Source organism: Haliotis asinina, chromosome 1 (genome assembly GCF_037392515.1).
Source record: "Haliotis asinina isolate JCU_RB_2024 chromosome 1, JCU_Hal_asi_v2, whole genome shotgun sequence".
NCBI lineage: Eukaryota > Metazoa > Mollusca > Gastropoda > Lepetellida > Haliotidae > Haliotis > Haliotis asinina.
Window position 1 is genome coordinate 10,313,328 of NC_090280.1, and position 22,666 is coordinate 10,335,993.

Sequence of the window (22,666 nt, forward strand, 5' to 3'; positions counted from 1 at the left end):
AACTTTGAAGTGTTCTGACAATCAAAATATGCCGGGTTGATATAGTTTGACACTTTTTTATTCAACAGACGATCTCTGACAAACAACTTAAAGGGAAAAAGTATCAAGACTTTGCTTTATTGCAACGAAATCCAAATTCTTAAAACTGTCTTAAATTCATGAAAAAATGGACACAATTTACTATTCATCCACAGACGTTGTTGTCAGGTGTATTAACACAAATGTCACATGGAAAGAAAGAACAGTCATCTGAGAGTCTGCACACCGACTTTCATCAATATCTAGTGTGTCCTCCCTGCGCACGCACCACCGATTCCAGACGCCTCCTCATTCCTTGGATGAGTCTCCGGATCTGATTCTGGGGGATCCTGTTCCACTCCTCATGCAGGGCAGCCGTCAATTCGTTGAGATTATGGACTGGTGGGTCTCTCTGCCTCACACGACGGCCAATAAAGTCCCACAAATGTTCAATGGGGTTGAGGTCAGGGCTCATGGCAGGCCATGGAATTCTGTCAATTGCATTTTGCCGCAAAAAATCATTTACAGCATGCGCCCTGTGAGGTCTAGCATTGTCGTCCATAAATATGGGTCTCGTTGCCAGAGGATGGTTCTCAAAATGAGGTACCACAGCCCTGTCAAGAACCTCCTGTTGGTAACGAACACCGTTAAGGTTGCCACGGATGGTAATGATATCCAACTTGCAGTTCATGGAAATGCACCCCCATACCATAACGGAACCTCCCCCAAAGGCCACAGTCTCCTGGATGTTCCGTGGAGCCATTGCTGTGTTCCTCTGCCTCCAGACCCGAGTACGACCGTCCACCATGTGCAGCAAGAACCGGCTCTCATCTGAGAAATGGACCTTCCTCCAAGAGGCAATGTTCCAGTGCAAACGGTCATTACACCAGGCCAGTCGGGCTGCCTTATGGGCTGGAGACAGTCTGGGTCGCTTGATTGGCCTCCTTGCCCGGTATCCTGCAGCTTTCAGACGATTCCGAACAGTCCTGTTCGAGATGGGTCTCCCTGGAAGCCACTCCTGTCTCAACCGAGAGCTCGAGTCGAAGGACCTGCGCCGTACAAGTCTCAGTAAAGCTCTGTCCTCCCGGACTGTGGTCTTCCTGGGTCTTCCTGGTCTAGGCAGGTCTTTAACTTCATTAGTGGCCCGGTATTTTTTCAAAAGTTTTGAAATTATGGAATGATGTCGTCCGATTTGAGTCCCGATTTGTCTTAGAGACATACCAGCATTCCTCATGCCGATTATTTGCCAACGAGTGGCCTCTGATAATTTCCTACGTGCCATGACATTGAAATGAATGAAAAACCGAATGCAATCGACAACCTGCGCTTGTAAACACCCCAGGGAAAAAGTGCATTTTTCGAAAGTTGAGGTTAAAGCAATGCACGTGCGCTGTGCAAGCTTCACGCGCGTCATATCAACCCATGAAAAGCTCATGCTGTATGTCAATACATCAAAATTGAATAATCAATCATCAAAATTACTTCGTTAAACTTTGTTAAGTTTTTATGTGTCTTTGAATTTGGTGTTGCTTAATTAATTTCCATATGTATATATATATATTATCACATTCCGGTCAGCAATTGCTTTGCAAGAAGACAAGTTCAATTGAATGTGATCCTCCTGTTTCACAGATGAATATTGGAAGAACATGACTGAACTTTCCTGTTCCCGAAGGGGGAACTATTGAACGTGCTTTTACGGCAGCCAACAGAATCCATCAAGGGCTGACTCACTGCTGTTTCCATTGGATTCTGTAAGCATGATATGCATGAGTCAGAAGGAAAAATATGTACTTTTCTGAATAAAAGTGATATTTTATACTTATCATGACTCATGACATCAAGTCATCCCAAGCACCCCTCTCAGACACCCTGGATGCACTGTAATTCTCATGTCAAGCTTATGAGATTGCGGAGAGAGTGACAGGGATGGCTTGTCATGAGACCATATTTGAGGGAAACAGGGAGGCTATCAGGTGAGTGATATTGTACGTCTGCTTCAAATGGAAGAGAACTTCAAGTAATTTCAAGTGTTCCACTATCTTCACATGGAGGGATGAGATAAGCATAGTAAGCATGAGTCAGAATAAGTATAAAATTTTGTTGAGATATTTACATTATTATTGTGATAACTCAATTACTACTGCTGTATACGGACAGACAGATTAGACAGATTCTGTCATCACGTTAGACTTTACATAATTGTCAAATGATTTGTTCTTCTAAATTGGTGGGGATTTGTCATCATCTGACGACTCTTTTGTACAGTTATTTCCACACAGAAGGACATGTAGTCAGTGAGCAACATATATAAGTTCTGTGTAGACTAGTACAAATGAGTGAGTGAGTGAGTTTAGTTTTACACCACATTTAGCAATATGCCAGCTATATGGTGGCAGTAAGTAAATAATCTAGTCTGGATCATACAGTCCAGTGATCAATAGCATGAGCATTGAACTGAGCAATTGAGAACCAATGACATGTGTCAACCAAGTTGAAGAGCCTGACCACCCCTCTTATGACAACTAGAGTCGCCTTTTGTGGAAAGCTTGGGTTGATGCAGACCTATTCTACCCCATATCTTCAGGGGTCCAGACTAATACAAGCAGACATGCACAAACCAACATACACTACAAATATCACTGAAGTACGCACTGTACACACTGAAGTGACTAGTGGAAGACATTGAATATAAAGAATCATAAGATTACACAAATGTTCCATTGACAGTAATTATTTTCTCAAGCAAAATGTCTTTGAAATGTATGATGAAGGATGTTACTTTTGTCAGGTTCGAGATGAAGTGAAGGGAAGTTCCCCCTTCATGCAGCATGTCAGCAAGTTCCTGTCCACCAATACGCTCCACACTGTGTGCCCCTGGCTCCAAGCCTTTGTCTCAATGGATGTCACATGTGCCAATAAGGATGACCCAGAACTTTACCCATCCTACACATACCAACCACCTCTTCCCAATGTCACCACCAAACCTCTCTCCACATACATTCATATCAACCCAGATCAGAAAGCAGCTGGTAAAGTATTTAATACTCCTGTAGGCTTCTTCTGGCAAACTGTTGACAGTGATGATGGACACTTTGAGGTTACTCTTCATGACACTGATGTGAACTATGAAACCCAGAACACGATGTCATTGATATACAAGAAGATATTCCGTGAGCCTGGTGCCCTCATGGGCATCTTGAACCGAGTCCTCCAGGAGGGTTTGGATCTCAGTGGAGTCCGACTCCTCTACCCTACTGCTGAATTGCTCAATTTGAAAGAAAGTGTTAATGGTGAAAAACAGTCTGACCTTGACCTTCTAAATAATATAGGCCCTGTCCTTGCTATTGCATTACGTGGAACGTTTGCTCGGTCAATCTGGTTGGATGCTGTTGGACCTTCTGATCCTGCTTTGGCAAGAAGGACTGACCCCATGTCCCTCTGTGCTCAGTTCGGTGGTGCTTCCAGAGACGAATGTCTCCTCTTCTGTCCACGGAACCAAGGCCGTGTCCACTCAGAGCTGACCCGTTGGTTTGGGGGCAGGGTTCCGTCCGGAGGAGTCGTTGAAGTGGGGACACCTTACACCAGGAAAGAACATCTCAGAAGTGGCAGCCCAAAAGGGAGGAAAGGAAAACGAGGATCTACCGAACCAAAAGAAGCAAAGGAGGATCAAGATGAACTTTTGGCTCATCGGCCCCCTGCCACCTTGACAGCTACTCACAAGAGTGACATCTTCCTCATCCTTTCCCCATTGGTGCCTCCCCGCAGCTATGGCCTTATCATGTCCACTTGTCAGAGAAGGGGCTATCAGATTCATGGGCTGCGTAGACTCAGACTCACATCGAAGAGAGCAAGTGCTTTAGGTACGCTATTAATTATTACGAGGCTTAAACTTTGTATTCACTCTAAAATCCCCCCACCAAAAGATTTCCTCAAAGACGTGCTAGAATATATCTTCATTTAGAGAGATGCTTCATGAATATCGAATGTGAATCCCTCTTTTTATAGACTTATATCATAATTTTGCAGGGCATGTCATTTCTACACAACATTTGAGGAGTGAAAATATTTTATATAAGTCATTAGCTGTCAGAGTTAGATGTGACTGAAATAACTTTCATAAATAGAAACTTAGAAGTTCCTGTGTCTATTTTCAGTAGGTTTCAAATCCACACAGCCTCTAACTCTGTGTGGAAGCAAGTCAATGTGATAGTTTAAAGGGTCCAGAACTGGGATACCATTACCACTGTAGAGACTGGCATAACCAGAACAAACAATGGTCTGTTACTAAAGTGCTATATGCAAACTGTGGATCAGTGTTACATTGTTCTATAAGTATTGAGTCACACAGATTCCTTTTTAACATACACAGTGGAAATCCATCACTGTACACATTTGTTGTTTCTCCTCAAGGTATTTCATCACCAGAGGCACATGTCTTCTGCCCTGGAACCCACTCAGCTGAAGATGTTGCTGACACCAACCAAGGGAGACAACTGGAGGCTACAGCGCCATCCACAGTGTTAGTGTTACAGAAGGAGAACTCTTCACACAATGCTGCTAGTTTGATAGAGGCATTCATGATCCAGATGACACTTCAGGGAGCTCTAGGTAAGTCATTTTTATAAAGTGAAATGAATGACATCCACATTAGATGTCATTTGGGTGAGATCAAGCGAGATCACCCAGCCATGTTGCTAAAATGAATTGCATCATCATGCTTGTGTGACACAGCCAAGTGAGGAAATGGAAGTGTACCTTTGATGGTGGCAATATTTTATTTTGACATGAAAAATATTTTTCGATCCGAAGTGAAGAAAATGCGTTCTTTTGGTCGCTTCACTTGCATATAAGAAGACGTGTCATATTCTCTATGCTGCTTAACCCCATTTGCACTACAGTTTGCCTGTGAATCAAGACTCTGGTTATAACACTTTACCAAGTAAAAACACCGGAAGAAAGATTTTTGTAAACTTAAAAGAATTTCACCTCTATGATATCAAATATGTTCACTCCCAACAATGAAACTTAAAGACTCCCTTAGCCCACTTGTTGTTGATGAATGTTTTAGACCTGTCCGGTCCTCTGAGTTTTAACCTGACTTTGCAGGAAAACAAAGTAATTTTTTAAGTAGAATTGATATTATATACTTATCCTGACTCATCATGTCAAGTCCTCCTAACCTACCTGCCGAAGGCAATTCGGGTTTCCCAGCAAACCTCGGTACAAGGGCTTATTTATGGGAGAGTGACAACATGGCAAGTCACATGATTGTTTTGGCAGGAAAAGGGTTCAAGGGAGGCAACTCAAGGATGTGTGAAGTTTTGTGTCTTCTTCAAGGGAACCACCAGGGATTCAAGCGTTCCACAGTCTTTCGCATAGGAGGAGACAAGCATAATAAGCATGAATAAAGAAATATCAATTTTACTTATGTTACATTTGTCTTCTCAAAATTTCCCAAATCTCATATAGATAACATACTAGTATACAAACGGCAGTGGACAGTAGACCTATTGTCCGTGCTACAGCTGGTCTTACTTTTTGACATTCTTCTGGATGTCCCAGGTTTTATTATGCTTGAAACGAATAAGCATGGTTTAATTTCCTGTTTGGGATATCTGTCATTATGCATGTTCCTGATTACAATGATTACTCCTAACTCCTTACCGTAACTGAGCTGGAATTATTGACAACATTCACTCACTGCCATGGTTGAGCTGGTGTCTTAGGACAACATTCACATGTTGGCATGACTTAGGTCGTGTCTTATTGACAACATTCTCACACGACCATGAATTAGCTGTAATCTTAATGACAACATTCCTACAACTACCATGAATTAGCTAGTGTCTTAATGACAACATTCACACACTACCATGAATTAGCTGAGGTCTAATTGATAACATTCACACACTGCCATGAATTACCTGGAGTTTAACTGATAACATTCACACACTACCATGAATTAGCTAGTGTCTTAATGACAACATTCACACACTACCATGAATTAGCTGAGGTCTAATTGATAACATTCACACACTACCATGAATTAGCTAGTGTCTTAATGACAACATTCACACACTACCATGAATTAGCTGGAGTCTAATTGATAACATTCACACACTACCATGAATTACCTGGAGTCTAATTGACAACATTCTCACAGTACCTTGAATCTAGTTTGAGTCTATTGACAACATTCACGTGTTACCATGGATAAGATTACAGAATACCTTTCAGCATCTTTGAAACCAGACAAGTTTGCATGGGGTTAGGGTAAGGTTTAGGCTTACGGTAAGGGTAAGGGTAAGGCTTAGGGTTAGCATTAGGGTCACATGCTGTTGTTGCCATGATTCATCTGGAATACCATGGTGTATTTGAGATTGTTGTGTGTTTCAGGTCATGTACAGAAGGAAGTGTCGTTTAAATTGACATCAAGACATCTGTTCCATGCCGCCACATTCACTGATGGATTGCTGAACCTGCTGGGAGGGGACTTCAGCAAGGTGAGTTATGTAAATACGTAGCATCAGCAGACAAGAAATAACTTCAGATTTTCCTTCAATGGCTACCTTTTTCGGAGAATGCATAAAAAATCTAAAATGTCTCTTGGACCCTCATACTAGATATATAAACATGCATATTTATTGAAAAGTAAGTATTCTGTATCCTTAGAAAAATAACCAAATAGATACTGCGGTTGTTAGTGCCTGACTGTTCGATGGGTGGTAAAGTACTGTACAGTAATTGTACCTGAGAAAGTCATTCATTTTATATATGCCCCAATAATAAGAGTAGAACATTTGTTGACTTTATTTGTTGACTGGCCATGCCAACAGTTGAAGGGATGGTGTAATAGGGTTACCATGCAGGCATAAAGGTACATTAAGACCTCATCTGTCTGGGCATCATACTTTGATGGTCTAACTTTTGCTTCTGGTGAGCTATACCCCAGCTTTTTTATGACATGTTCTATATCTGGTATCCTTTTTTGCCAGTATACTAGTTCTGAATATATATCTGCGGTTCGTTTTGTTATTTTGTACATGTGCTTATGTGTGAATGCAGTGCTGTATGTGAATGTACTGATGTTGTAAATGTGTATACAAGCTGAACATGCAGTGTTGTACATGTATGGACTGATGTTGTAAATGTGTATACAAGCTGAACATGCAGTGTTGTACATGTATGGACTGATGTTGTAAATGTGTATACAAGCTGAACATGCAGTGTTGTACATGTATGGACTGATGTTGTAAATGTGTATACAAGCTGAACATGCAGTGTTGTACATGTATGGACTGATGTTGTAAATGTGTATACAAGCTGAACATGCAGTGTTGTACATGTATGGACTGATGTTGTAAATGTGTATACAAGCTGAACATGCAGTGCTGTACATGTATGGACTGATGTTGTACCGTCAGGCTGAACATGCAGTGCTGTTAGTGAATGTACTGATGTTGTAAATGTGTATACAAGCTGAACATGCAGTGTTGTACATGTGTGGACTGATGTTGTACCATCAAGCTGAACAGGGAGTGTTGTACATGTATGAACTGATGTACCGTCAAGCTGAACATGCAGTGTTGTACATGTGTGGACTGATGTTGTACCGTCAAGCTGAACATGCAGTGTTGTACATGTATGGACTGATGTTGTAAATGTGTATACAAGCTGAACATGCAGTGTTGTACATGTATGGACTGATGTTGTAAATGTGTATACAAGCTGAACATGCAGTGTTGTACATGTGTGGACTGATGTTGTACCGTCAAGCTGAACAGGGAGTGTTGTACATGTATGAACTGATGTACCGTCAAGCTGAACATGCAGTGTTGTACATGTGTGGACTGATGTTGTACCGTCAAGTTGAACATGCAGTGTTGTACATGTATGGACTGATGTTGTACAGAGTATACAACTGGACCATTCAAAGTTGTAAATGTATGGACTGATGTTATACATGTGTGTACTGGACCAATCAGTTTTGTACATGTGTTGACTGATGTTGTACATGAGTGTACTGATGTTGCAGTGTCCAGAGTATGAGCTCCAGTGCAGTCCGAGCTATCTGCAGCCCAGCATGTACACCAACCCTGAGCTGGAGCAGGTGGCTGTGCTCCTACTGTGTGGCCATGACATACTTAAGTCCTGTGGCCTACTTCTGGGTAGGTAGTGTTCCTGCACCACCGAAGCTTTGCTTGTCCATTTTACCAATGCCACTAATAAATGTAATCCCCAATACGACATTTGTTACTTTTAACCACTTTCCAAAATACAAAAAGACTTTGTTTATGCTTGCATTCCTATGTAACAGTTGTAGCATAAACGTTGCTCAGATAGATCTATATATCCATACAGAATCCTGTCTCTTATGTCAAATATGTCTGTCATCATACTGATAATTTCTTCTTCTCTTTCAGGCAAGATACTCAACTTGGTACCACACAGTAAGACGCCAGTTGTCTCCCCTTTGAGTACAGGATTTGAGCTGCTTGGGTTGAAGTGGCTGCCCTCCCTGTCTTTGTCCCAGGCGCGGGAGGTCACACCGTACGAGGTGGGGGACAAGCAGTGGAGAGAGAGCATCCACACTCTCACTCTAGGTGGGTACATATACTTGGAATTCTCTCAACTGTGGTGTTGCTTCAACAAATTTCTAATAAAAATTTGATTCATTTGGAACAGAAATTCAAGAACTAATTACAAAGAATCTAAAATTTCTAAATGTCAGTGAGTCAACTTGGTACATAGTATTACTCTAGATATCTGATAGCACTGAAAATTTGTCTATTGAACTATGTTGAGGCATGGTAGTGAACATGATATTCAAAACTGAATTAGGGTGAACACAGTGCCATAGGAAGTTTGTTTCAAGATGACCTTATTTCACTTACTTGGCTGCTAGTTTAATTTTGATCATGTGTGTTTGTCCAGCACTTGTTTATCTCATGGTGCTTAATCTCTCCTTTTTACACGGTCGTTTAGAAGGCAATTTGAAACACAGTCCACTTCAACAGACACTATCTCTGCTTGTACATTAACTCATTTCAGAGCTCCCATCATGCTAAGATCAGTTATGGTATTAATGCTAGATAAACAATGTACGTGATACAAGCTATTGTTACTGTTTGACAACTAGTATTCTGACAACTACAACTGACTTCACACACAATGCTCTGACAACTGACTACACACACAATGTTCTGACATGTGAGTTAACACACAATGTTCTGACAACTGATTTCCCACTAAATATTCTGACAACTGACTCCAAACACAATGTTTGGACGACTGACTCAACACACTGTGTTCTGACAACTGATTCCACACATTGTTCTGACAACTGACTACACACACAATGCTCTGACAACTGATTTCACACACAATGTTCTGACAACACACTCCACACATAGTGTTCTGACAACTGACTCCACGCACAATGTTCTGACAACTGACTCCACACACAATGTTCTTTTGCAGAACCTGTACTAGTGCTGGCTGTCCGTGGGGTCAATGCTTTCAAGATCCTTACAAGTATCTTCCCTGACCGTAATACTACTGTTGGTCACTCTCCTCGGGTGGGGTCGGGTCAGAAGGTGTCCCTGGACAAGATGATGTCTCAGAATGCTGATGAAGCTTACACCTACATCCGTCTCTTTTTCTCACGTCACGACCTCTACCCCGACCCGAAGTGTCGGCCTTTGCTGCCCTACCTACCGGAGTCAAGACTTCATGACAGCATGACTCTTTCAGAGTAAGGGTTCTTGCTTGTTGATGTCCTTATCATACATTGGTCACCAAGGTGTCATGTTTCGAATTGCCTCAGATTCAGCATATTACAAATTTACATCCAAATGAATGCATCTGTTATGTTTCTGCAGCTGGAAGAAATCCAGCCCATCACATCCTCCCCAGGTACAGGAGAACATATTTGACTTCATGCTAGCTGGCCCACAACTGCTCACAACATTTCTACTCATTAAACCATCAGCTGTAGTGAAACACCTGGCAAGACTCTTCAAGAAAATAGCTCAAGAAGGATTCCAGATTGTAGGACTTAAGATGGCTGTTTTAAGTGCACAACAAGCTCAACATATCCTGTCTACTGAAGTTTTGCAGGTTTGTATCAGTAAAAATACCCAGTCATCTTAGCCTTCCTGTGAATAGATAAAAGCAGAGTCTTACGGACAATTTCATGACAAATATTTTATTAATCTGGTAGCATTTGTGTACTGGCATTAATGTGCTATTTTCAGCATCTGACATTGACATAAACATCTCACATTTGTTTGAAGCTCTCCTTTCAACGGATACTAGCTGCTGTTTAATTGTAATTGACTGTTAGTTAACAGGATTATTGACTTCAAGAACTTTTGAAAATCTTCCCATCATTGTAGACAATGAAAATATTCATTTCTCCGGTTATGTAGCTGTATATTTGAAAATAGTTTTTGTTAACTTTGCTCTAGGATTCTGCCCTTTGCAAGAGTCACATTGACCACCTAATGTCCAGTCCCTCATTATATGTGTGTCTCCGACGTGAGAATGCAGTCAAGCGACTAGTGGACATTCTTGGTCCAGAAGATCCTCAGAGTGCACGGCGTCAGAGTCAGTTTCTGTGGAGAGGAACATTTGGCAGTGACACAGTAGCTAATGGCCTTTATGGTGAGATCACCTTCACACTGACTTGCACTACACACATTCTGACAGTGGGTATTGAAAACATCATACTGGGTAACTGCAGGATGGACACATGCTGTCATACCATCAACCACTGGTTTGTCTGCATCAGACACAGTTCCACACATTGTAGGTTGTTCCACCATAGCTTACATATTGATAGATACATGATAAATCTATGTCTTACTACTTGCACTGTCTAATGGATGGTGGATCACCCGACTTGAGAATAGAATGTCCCTGCTTGACCCATAGTTGTGTCATACCAAAAGACCAAGTACTGGTCTTCTTGCATGGTGTAAACGATGTCTAGTGTGTGATGTCCATATTGAGTTTAGTTTAAGCAAACACATAAACAGCAATGTATACATGTACATATGTGCACAATTTTCACGACTCCTCATGCCGTCATGATGTATGAAAATGTCAGAGCTAGCAGCTAGTACCACATGCCTATCAGAGGAATGCACAAAAATGGTGAGACTGTCACCACTGATGTCCATACTGACAGGTATGTTCATTGCCAGCTCTGTGATGTACTCAGGAATGTCTGTTTCAAGAATTTCTCATCACCCATCCACAGGTTCCCATGACTACAACCAGGCAATGCTGGACCTGGCTTTCTTCTTCCCTGAAGGTCTGTGCTGTGAGGAGACGCCAGAACTAGTCAACCAGGGAGTAAGTGGATTCTTACACTGTTCTTCATCCATAGACACAGTCTGCCATACCATGGAGCAGGTTGTTGAATCTATTGCATGATACAGCTGCAGACATCATGATGCACCATCTTGGAAGAGTACTCGATAGGTGACGCACAGCTGGTGGAACAGCAGAATATCACATGTTGGCAGTCACACCTGGTTGTACTGTGTTGCCGCTGAAGTGTGTGCCGGCACTGTTGCACCAGCCATTTGTCTTCCACGGTGTGAAGTGTGAAAATAGCACAATATTACATGATGGTTTCCAAAAGAACTGTTGCCATGATCGATCATAGGATGTCAGATTTCACATCCGTTTGATTGTAGAGGTTTCAGAACCATGTGTCCTATTTATGTTTTTGCACTTATTCCTATTTCAAGTTATTGTTTTATTCATTAGTCATTTGAACCCAAACAGACTGTAGTGAGAGAAGGGAGAGGCATACTGATTAAAAGGACGATGTTTATGTTTCCCATATTGCAAAACATAAGAGATGAACTCTTTTTTATTATTTTCACATTTTAGAAATAAATTTATGTAAATTACCTTCAGAGACTTGTCAAAATCTGATGTAGTTTTTGTGACTGACATATAACTAATTCCAATTTAATGACGTTGCAATGATTCGGGATCATTTCATTTCATTACCAGGTATTTTTTTAACAAATATTTGGACATCTAGTTTGCATAGATACTTATGTAATTAGAGCATGACATACATGTGTTTACGTCTTACATGTTTTACATGACTTTTGGGTGACATTGACCTAATTTTCACGGTCACAATAATGCTTTGACCAATGTTTCACCTTATGTGAAAGCAATATCTCACTGTTGCACACAGCTTTAGCCTATATGTTAGTTATATTTCACTCTTCTCTAGCAGCGGGATAAATTGTCATGTTCATAGCAAACACTTGATTCTTATCTCATGGCATGTCAGCGTGATGGCACATAGCTTTTAGATGTTTTCTTAGTTGGTGAACCCCACAAGCATGGTGTTGACAAACCAGGAGACATTATTGGGACATTATAGGTCATACAAACAGTTTGATATGGTCATTTGGTATTTGTGTTACAGATAATGTGTCCAGCTGAAGACCTGTCTATAGATCTACATCACTTTGACAATCGAGATGTAAATTTGGTGCATCACAGTCAAGCTCTTGAGTCATACAGCACAGATATGGCAGGTTGGTTGTCACTGATCTGGACAAGATATTAATTATGAATCCTGTTGTTTACACGCTTACACTCACTCTTATCAGGTGTTGGTTCATCATCTGAAGTTTGAAGTCTTTTTGTCTCTGTTTAACAGTAAAAGATAGCAGTAGAGGAAGTAATGAGTCTGACTAACTGTCCAATCAGCTGTCCACAACAGATGTCATGTACCAGTCTCAGTATCTGAACGTAGCATCTTTCAGCTTTCTAAGAAAGATAATGATTTGGTATGACTTCATGAAAGTAGTGGAAATCGCTTCCGTTGATGTACAGTGGTTTCTTGCAGTAGTTATTTCCCTTTAACTGAGAATGTGTAACTTTAGTGAGCTTGATGTTCAAGAGATGTTGCACTTAGAAGCAAAAGTGGGTTAGTGATCTATGAACTTGTGTAACAGAGTTGCCTACTTCAGTGGCCCAAGGATCTGCTTATCATTGTTACACATCCAGACCTATCCTTGTTTAATGAGCTTCTGTCAGCATGCACCCGTGCACTGCAATCATTTTTTCTCCAATGCTGAGCATCATAAAACTGAAATTACTGAGCCATTAAGTCAATTTTACACAGCACATGAAGGTTTTACCGACTTGGCCTGTTGAAAATGTCAGCACTGGAAATGAGCAGGTATCCACATCGTACTTGGCGCTACTGTATATGTTCCTGTGTTTCAGAAATCCATGAAATGCTGCTGCAGACAACTTGTCTAGTGCTGACATCCCCATTGCTTACTGGGCGTGGCCGAGACCAGCTGGGGTTGGGACATGTAGAGTTATTGGACGCTCTACTCACACATGGGTAGGTGCAGTCATACAAATAGATCTCACACACGTTACAAATCAAAAGTGACCATAGGTAGTTGCCTAAAATAGTTCACAAGCAATCTATTGCTTGAAAGAGACCACAAATTTGGGTTGTGTTATTTGGGTGTGTCACCATGCCATGTCGGTCACAATTACAACTACTTCGTATTGCCAGGTCATGCATGACAACCCATTCATTCATTCATTCATTCATTCATTCATTCATTCATTCATTCATTCATTCATTCATTCATTCATTCATTCATTCATTCATTCATTCATTCACAAAAAGTGCAGGTTTTTCCAGAGAACCCATCCTGATATTTACCATTCTAGAGCTAGCATTTTTCCATGATTCTAAACTAACCCCTCTGAAGAGAAATGGGACAACCTCTGAATTATGTTGAACCATACATTCCATGTAACAGTAAAAGCAAGCAATAAACACTTTCAGTGAAAACAATTAAACATTGAGTGTCATAGCACTTTACCTGTTTTGGATCCTGTAGGTTTTCAATGGTATAATTTAAACTTTCAATCAATTTTCACTCTAACAAATATTACTTACTACCTATTAAACACCAAACATATATATTGCAAGGCCTAGTTAAAGTTTCAGCATAGAATTTTTGCAGCCTATGCTTATCAAAAGTGTCAATGATTCAAGCTGAATTTATTCACTTTGTGATGAACATCATAACGTCCCAGTTACAGAGATCAATGTCCATGATATCAGTCAGTAGATTGTCTGACCCAATATTTACAGGTCACTGTCATACAACTGGGATATAGCTGAGTGCAATGCTAAACTTAATGCAAACAAAACTGAACAAATATCTTGTATCATTACACTGACTACATCTGCCCAATACATTGTTTGGCATAATTTTTAGTTCTTTGCATTTTTTATTCATGAGCTATGTTTAGCTCGGCTACCTAGTTGTAAATAATCGTTTTGACAGAGGCTGCAGGCAACACTATAACAGGTAACAGGCTGTTGCAGCAATACATATTGTGAGAAAACTGCTGTTATTGTACTTGGATGTTTATAGATTCCTGAACATGAGCTGAGCTTCTTCTGTGTTGCAGGTTTGAACTGAGTGCGGCACGAATGCTCTGGTTCACTAGAGCCCAGGCAGAACACTTTCTCCACCTGGTGGATGCTGGCAGCTTCAGACAGGTAGCTACATTATCGTCATTCTTCACAACCTGGGATTGTTTTTTAAGATGAATGCCTGATTGGGGTTTGAAAGGTAGAGGTTAACTGGTATAGTTTGGCAAATGTTCTGAACCAACCATCAGACCTCACACAATACCTAAACATGTTACGATATAGCGAGACCAGGACTCTGTGATTCATGAAAATAATGCAAAAACAGCCAGTTCTTCTTGCTTGCATTAATGATGTTCCATTATTTTATGGCAATATATTGGAGTTCATTATCAAGTTCACTACACAGGGATGGAAACTATACCATATATATAATAACTCAACTCACAATAAACAGTGTAATAAAACCTAAGGTTTTGATGGTGTTTCTCACAAGATCCTTGTCAAGTGTAGGGAGTGTGTTCACACAAGTTGATCTAGCAGTTACAACAATACCAGACATATATGATAATGGTGTAAACCTCTTTTTGTTGGTAAATTGGTTACATTTATTTATGAACTGTCACTCACCTTCTAAATATGTAATCATTTCAGAAGTTGGTTAGCCATTTGGGCTAGTTTTGCCTGAAAGTTACTGGCTCACAATATAATTCACTAACCTGATATTTTATAGTAGAAACCGAGCAGAATATTATAGAAACGTAAAATACCAGCATTTATCAGGCCTTAATCTTGCATGATTTAAAAGTGCATTGTAACTTAACAAACCAGTGAGAGAGAAAAATCACGAGCCAGTCGGGCCAATGTGGAGATTTACTGGCCCAACTGGATCTTTACTAGCCATGGGCTAGCAAATCAGTGGGTATTTCACACACTGACTCGCCTACGTGGTGAAAATGTCACTGTTCACATAATACCTATTCTTGTTAAAACACTAGAAAGTTCTTGCAATCAATAGAGACTGAGTAAATTTGATTATGACTACAGTCAAGCACCATTGTGACAAACTAACATCTGTCCGAAGAGTGAGCTCATGCAGATTTTACAGGCTATGTCCATATGCTACAGTACTGTGCAGTCTTTGCAATGTGCTAATGTTCACTGTGGATTCTACACTTGAACATTTGGAAACTCACATGATTTTCATGATCTAAAGCCCAGGGCATCCTTTCACGAAGCACCCTTTACTGAGGTTAACCTTAACTCCCATACCTTAACCCTGCACTAAGGTTACCTTAGTGACTTACTATCACCTTAGTGCTTGTGAAATGAGGCCCAGCTCAGCATTAAGGGGTCATATAAATTTGTCACGACAGTCACACCACCCATTAGATAGATTTGTGTGACATTAACTTTCCTTTTCCAGAAGCTGAAAGATGTTGTGTTAGCCAAAACATCCCATCCATACAACATTTGTGTTTGTTGTGTTGATTTACCATCAACACAACATGTAGATACGATTTCATGTTGTGATTTCAATCTATTATCTGCCATTGTTTCTGGCAGGATTACTTCTCCATCTATGCAGGGTAACAAATGACAGCTTGGATCCTACTTACCTTGATTGAATAAATGGGATTGGAATTCTAAAAGTGTCCAGCTGATAGAATAAGCCATAGTGTGACTCTGAGTGAATCATGCCGTACCAATGGAGCAGGGACCAGCTGACAGACACCGGATTTCGTTTTCTGATCACAGATCTCATGTTTCACAGTCACACATTGAAAATTAACTTATCTGAAATTATTCTGGTATTTTCCCATGAATCAGAAATCTAGTTAAGAGTCCACCATTTTCCTGGATTGTTCTTCCACGTTAACATGTGCTGAACAAGGGTTGTCGTGTGTAACCTAGTTAGGAGATCTCTTGTCTTGCTTAGTTTGTTACACAAATTTGGTGTCAAGGGTGGAAATAAAGGAGAGGGTAAGATTGATCATGTCTCTTTAAATTCATTCTATTTGCAGGTTCCGAGTCTGACGTCAGGCCCCACATTGGTCCTTGCCTTGCAAAGAGATAACGCTGTGTTTGCATTTGATTCAGCCCTTGGAGGGTGAGTGAACTGACAAGACTCCGAGGGGATTTCCCAGGATGCAACAGGAGTAGTTGCCAGGAGAGATTCAAGTCTTTCTTTTCCTCATATAATTTCAGATTAGAGATGAAACAGATATAAATGCATTACTGTTTTAAATCAGGGAAAAAAGAATAATTTACAATTTATGATCCTTTTTATATTAATAAATTGACTTTGATAACAATTGATTTGTGATAACCAAGCAAATCACTGATTTCAATTTTCTTATACTGTGTTACTCATCATTGCAAAAATTCAGTGAAACCATTTTAGGACAAACACAGATATTAGTAATATTCTCTATCGATTCTCTGTCATTAGAAATATTTATTTAGATGTTTTCAACGGGTAACGTTATATGGTATCATCTGTCCTAGTTTTTTTTGGAAGGTCAAGGCTACTATGAGCAATATAGTGACTCAGAAAAATATATCTGTTGTATGTGAAGGACAGTATTTGAATATGTTTGGTTGAAGAGAGTTTGTGTGACCTTATTTCTTGATACACAGAGTGAAAACCTATCAGCACTCTTGATATCAGTGTATTTGAAGGCAGGCACTTAATTTTGACAATTCTTAACAGCTTGTCATACCATTTCATTTGTTATTCTTATAGGCTTGCTTTAATCTATGCCTGACATCATGATGTAGTATCATGCAGGCAATGGTCCCGGGCTTCCAAGCAAAGCCAAATAACAGCTTTATTACAAGACACAATTTTCCCAATTTTACCCGAAAACAGAGTGTTGAAACAGTATGGCAAGCATATTTCTAGGATGCAGCGTAAAGCCTGTTATAAAGTGTGATTAAGTCCGTCGACTCTGTCCAGGGAATTCAGGCAGCAACAGCACACTAGAACTGCAGGGCAGATTGATTGGCAAGGACAGATAATGGGAGCAGTTTGCTGCCTCTGCTTTTTCTCATAATGTAACATTATTCTCACTGAAAAAATAATTATTCCAAAAGAAATTTTTCCCAAAAATATAAATTAATGATTTTGCAGTGTAAAGAAATTATGTTGATTTGAAGTTTTTTTGGGTTTTTTGTGTTTGCTAATGTATGATGGCAGTGTAGTTTAGCTATGATAGAGCTCCTTGAGTATTTGGATAGTTTTCATGTTTTTATTCACACAAGATGCGAAAGAGATTATTCAAGTGTTTAGTTTTTGACCTGGCTGTGGGAAAAGTCTCCGATCGTGAAACTTTTTTCTGTTGCTGATCAGTGTGATGAGGCACATTTTCAAACAATGACTGGATTATTGGTCACAGTAAAACCTCTTATTGAAATTAATGTTTTGGAAATGACATAAATCACGAATGTTGGCTGACGCAAAATACACTTCATAGCACTTCTTTCAAACAAACTTTGTCAATATATTCTAGGCTTCATGTGTTACAAATAAATTACAGACGTTTCTGTTGTGAGTATACATTTGATCAAATTTATCATGGAATGGACTTATGTGTTTTGTTTGTAAATCACAAATTTCCAACAATATGAGTTTGTATTTTGATGTGCAGATAATTAAGAAGATTTATTAGAAATATTACAAGATGTAATGGGTATATGCAAGTCCAAGATCAAAGAATCCGTAACAAAAAACTGCCCAAGAAACTGAAAGATATATCATAATGCACATTGTAAATATCCTCTAAAAGAATTCTTTATGAAACTGAACTGATGTACAATATCAGATCAGCCTAAGAGTGCTTGTAAGTTACTTCTAAAAAGCAATTTGAACTGAGGATAACCTGAGAGTGCCTCCTAACCAGAAACAACACATATTAGGAAATGTTTAACGTGAGTTTTTTCAAGTATAATACTAATGGTTTTTAATCCAATAAGTATATCCTATGTATATTGTGATATGTTTACAATACAGAATAACTTCTGTCCTTCTGATTTTAATCACTCACGTTTAAGATATAATTCAAAGAAGTATGGTTAGCAATGAATGCCATGTTTTTAGTCATCTACGTCATTAATTATAAGGTGCCAAGTGATCTGTAGCTATATCTTTAGATTCACACTCTTGTTGTGAAACCACTGTGTTAAAATATCGGGAATGTTACTCTCAATTCAATCTTATTCAATCAAGGAGACTTTGCTTGATGTAGGGACCACAAAAGCAGTTTGGGTTGTTGACCTCGTTTTCTTGTTCATCAGATCATTAGATTTGTAATTGCACTGATAATAGTATCCCAAGCTTTCATGTTGACAGAATGTATGTGTGTGTCGTAACTAATCGGGTGAGCAACAGATTCTCAGATTCTTTATTTCTTGCGTCCAAAGAAAGGTTGCTGCTTGTAATGCCAACATGCTGACCTTGGCCCAACAGACAGCTAGAGGCTGTAGCTTGCCCCACAGTAATTGTTTAGTTTTGACAGGGACAGATTTCTTTAAACACTAGTTCCATTAAACAGACCTGCTTTGGGGCATCGGGAAAGGTGAAAAACGACAGTAACAATGACCAGTCTCCAGATGGACGCTAATCTCATCAATTTACTTTCCAGCACCCTATCCTCGGAGTCCATCCTGAGAAAGTTTGGTGATTACATACATCGTCCCAGCAGCATCAAACAGGTCAGTTGATGTGTGTCTCCCTCAGGGCGACCTGACATCTCTATATGTATAGCTGCTGTTCAGTGGCTGGCTAGATAACAGCTCACTTCTGTTTCACTGTTGGGATATCACACTGTCTTTAATGTGCTAAACATTCTATGTTGTAGCAGATAAGTGAAGCACATGTTTGAACTAGCCTTGTGAAACTCGTAGCGAAAGGGGAACAAGTGTCTTGATTGATGCATGTCATTCTGTCTGATTTCTGTACAGTCATGTCTCGTAATATGACATCGTCCATTGCACAGCAAATTGTCAGATTAACAAGAATGTTGGAGTAAATAAATGAGACTAAATTACGTTTATTCAATTTGTTACCAACAAAAGCGTTGGATAAAGCCGATAAACAGATGTTGGATTAACAGGACCTGACTGTAATCGATACCCATGATGTTAATCACTGGAGTGTGTGGTCCAGACTCTACTTTTTACAGGTAACCATCTGGCAAGATCCTTGTTTCGTGTGTGTAAACAACAAACAAATAACTGAGGGTACATGGAGGAGTGTTGCAGATGGCTACATTTGCTGACACTGACTGACTGTATTGGTCAGATTTGGTCATGACTTTGAACAATGTGCTCACAGAAGTTAATATGATCAGAGAAATGTCCTGTTGCTATACGTTTCAGGAAAACTCACTGATGTAGAACATGTCACAGATTATTGTTCTACATCATCCTATGTGCCATGTTTATCTCATGCAGTGAACAAGAACACTTCCAGTCATGACCTTTAGACAATTCTCTGTCCCTGGTGTGATAAGTGTGAGTTGAAACCATTTCGTAGTGTTAGAAATAGGTCATGTTTGTATGATTTTCTACTGCTTAGCTCCAGGACTTCATCTTGTCAAGTGGCAGCACCGAGATAGTGTGTACTAATTGAGATGTAACTGGCTAGGGAGATTTCTGTGGCAGAATGTGCCCAGTGCATCACTGAATGTCCTGAGATAGATAGTATGTAGTAGAATTTGTGTTTGTCACAAGACATTGAGCTTATTCAGAGACCATATACAGTCAGGCCGTGTTAATCCAGACACTTCTATTTTTCATCAACAATGTTCTGTTAGTGAAATGTACGGACTGCTGAAACAAACTTTTATGAACACCACTACAGTAGAGTTACTTCCCTTTGACATGGCAATACAAAAATATTCAAATGTATACAAATTTCAAAAGACTTTATTTTACAGTTTGTAGACATAACAACTTGAATATTTATATAACAACCAATCAATGCATACAATCATGTCTGGATAGATTATACATACATGTAACAAAACTCACTGTGAAAGAAATCTTCTCGGAGATTAAGCGTTTGTGGCCGGTCATCTTCAGCTCACTGGATGAAATGCTTGACGAGATATTTCTTGTAGTGCACCTTGAAAGTTCTGCGATGTGGTATCTGGGTGCAAGAAATGAACTTTCACGCCGGTCAGTTTGACAATGGCACACTTGTGACTGGTAGCTTTATCACAAAATAAGGTCAAGTGTCGATCGCATCTGTCTGTCAAATGATCGTAGCCAATCACAAGACATATCCGATGGCGTTACCATCCGATGTCATCCATGCTTTCTTGTTAAACCGATATCAGACATACATTTCTGGATTAAAGTCTCTTCCAAAACATCTGGGATGTCTAGAATTTGCGATGACAAACGGCTTGATTTTGACCGATCCAGTTGCGTTTGCACACAAGGCGATCTTGAGTCTTTCTTTCGATTTCTTTGTGCCAGCCATTTTCTTGGTCTTTTAACACTTAGCATTAATGGGCTTTTTTGCAGTAATTAATTAAATTGTCAATTTTTAGCTTGTAGTGATACTTTATGCACACATTTCCATCTCACCGATAGTATGATGAATACAAGACTGAAAAATACATCCTTCTCTTCAGTAGTAAATCTTTCTGATAATTTTTCAGTGAATGCTTATCAGAGTTTGTTCTTATTACATCAAACTGTAAAGATAAATTTATGGGCTTTATAACTCAGCATTTATCAGCAGTATGATTCATGCAAACCTTGAAGATGCATCTTCTCACCAGAAGTATAATGCACAGAAGACTTCAAGATGCATTCTTCTCACCAGAAGTATAATGCACAGAAGACTTCAAGATGCATCTTCTCACCAGAAGTATAATGCACAGAAGACTTCAAGATGCATTCTTCTCTCCAGAAGTATAATGCACAGAAGACTTCAAGATGCATTCTTCTCACCAGAAGTATAATGCACAGAAGACTTCAAGATGCATTCTTCTCTCCAGAAGTATAATGCACAGAAGACTTCAAGATGCATCTTCTCACCAGAAGTATAATGCACAGAAGACTTCAAGATGCATTCTTCTCTCCAGTAGTATGATACATGGAAGGTCCAGTAAGGACACTGAAAATAACTTTTGGCGTTTCCAGAACAGTGAAGCTAAAACCCTGTAAACTATTTCAAATGTACACACATTTCCATTGTAAACCAGGGAGGGAGGATGGGAAAGTCCATCACTTCCTATACAGGCTGTACTTCAATTCAGTGAATAATTTCTTGCCAGCTCCCCTGAAACAGAGTTAGACCCTTTGTTATTACTGTTGTCAGGCTGATACATTGATCATCACTCTATGATCCTGTTCATTAGCTAGTGAGGTTTTACAGCATTTGCTTGTCCTGCCAAACACCAGGTTTCATGTACATTTGATCAAAACAGAAATTTGAAGCATCAGTCACAAAAGAGTAATCAGTCACAATGATCTGACAAAACAGAATCCATGGGGCACAAAAGGCAAAATCTTCTTTCTTGTCATCTTCTGTGTAATGACTCAACTGCTTTAAGCTGCATAGATCTAAACTCACTCACTCATCGCGTCATTGACTTGGGGCCAAAAAATCAATGTTTCTGTTCATGTTGTGTACCGGGTAAGATGGTTACAAGTTCCACTGTGATTTCAACTGGCGTTGGTGCCCGTCTTTCTTCATTAGATACGCCTCCCAATAACAATCCAAGTTAATAAAATGCACAATTAACTTCCTAGCAAGCTTTGTCATCGTCGAAAAGCATATTGGATGGGCTATTTAATGAGGACATGTTTAAAAAGCTGGACAGAATTGAAATGGAGGGCTAGATTAGTGAGGACAGCGTGGTCCTCTAGAGGACATGTATCTTTGACCTCAAGTTGATGATTATTGATTCGTCTAATCCCACAATAAAATAAATATGTTGTTTCACTGTTTTACGCTGTTTGAAACGCTAGGGCTCTAAAGCCAGATCCCAGGGGAGACAGAAGGGTCATAAGAAGCTCTCCCATAAAATCTTATGACATGTGGTAGGAGCGTTGAAGAAGGGACCTTATTACATGCGAACAGATTAGACTCGACCTCTGCATGGTCAAATTCACATGTGTGATCAGTGTGTGAGTCAATCATACAGTGACAACATTTTATTGAAATTGAACTTTTTTGTT

At 39.7% G+C, this 22,666-nt stretch overlaps 1 protein-coding gene across 1 annotated transcript in view; it reads left to right on the plus strand.

Moving 5' to 3' along the window:
* The window catches only part of LOC137290678 (dynein axonemal assembly factor 8-like), a 63,266-nt gene that overhangs the window by 13,290 nt on the left and 27,310 nt on the right, over nucleotides 1–22,666 (plus strand). The window contains exons 13-26 of the mRNA XM_067821796.1: nucleotides 2,810–3,881; nucleotides 4,432–4,629; nucleotides 6,418–6,524; nucleotides 8,057–8,189; nucleotides 8,445–8,624; nucleotides 9,502–9,775; nucleotides 9,903–10,140; nucleotides 10,491–10,686; nucleotides 11,285–11,379; nucleotides 12,482–12,593; nucleotides 13,291–13,414; nucleotides 14,509–14,599; nucleotides 16,495–16,580; nucleotides 19,114–19,183. Coding sequence (XP_067677897.1) covers nucleotides 2,810–3,881; nucleotides 4,432–4,629; nucleotides 6,418–6,524; nucleotides 8,057–8,189; nucleotides 8,445–8,624; nucleotides 9,502–9,775; nucleotides 9,903–10,140; nucleotides 10,491–10,686; nucleotides 11,285–11,379; nucleotides 12,482–12,593; nucleotides 13,291–13,414; nucleotides 14,509–14,599; nucleotides 16,495–16,580; nucleotides 19,114–19,183 — 2,976 coding nt within the window. The remainder of the gene's footprint in view (nucleotides 1–2,809; nucleotides 3,882–4,431; nucleotides 4,630–6,417; nucleotides 6,525–8,056; nucleotides 8,190–8,444; nucleotides 8,625–9,501; nucleotides 9,776–9,902; nucleotides 10,141–10,490; nucleotides 10,687–11,284; nucleotides 11,380–12,481; nucleotides 12,594–13,290; nucleotides 13,415–14,508; nucleotides 14,600–16,494; nucleotides 16,581–19,113; nucleotides 19,184–22,666) is intronic.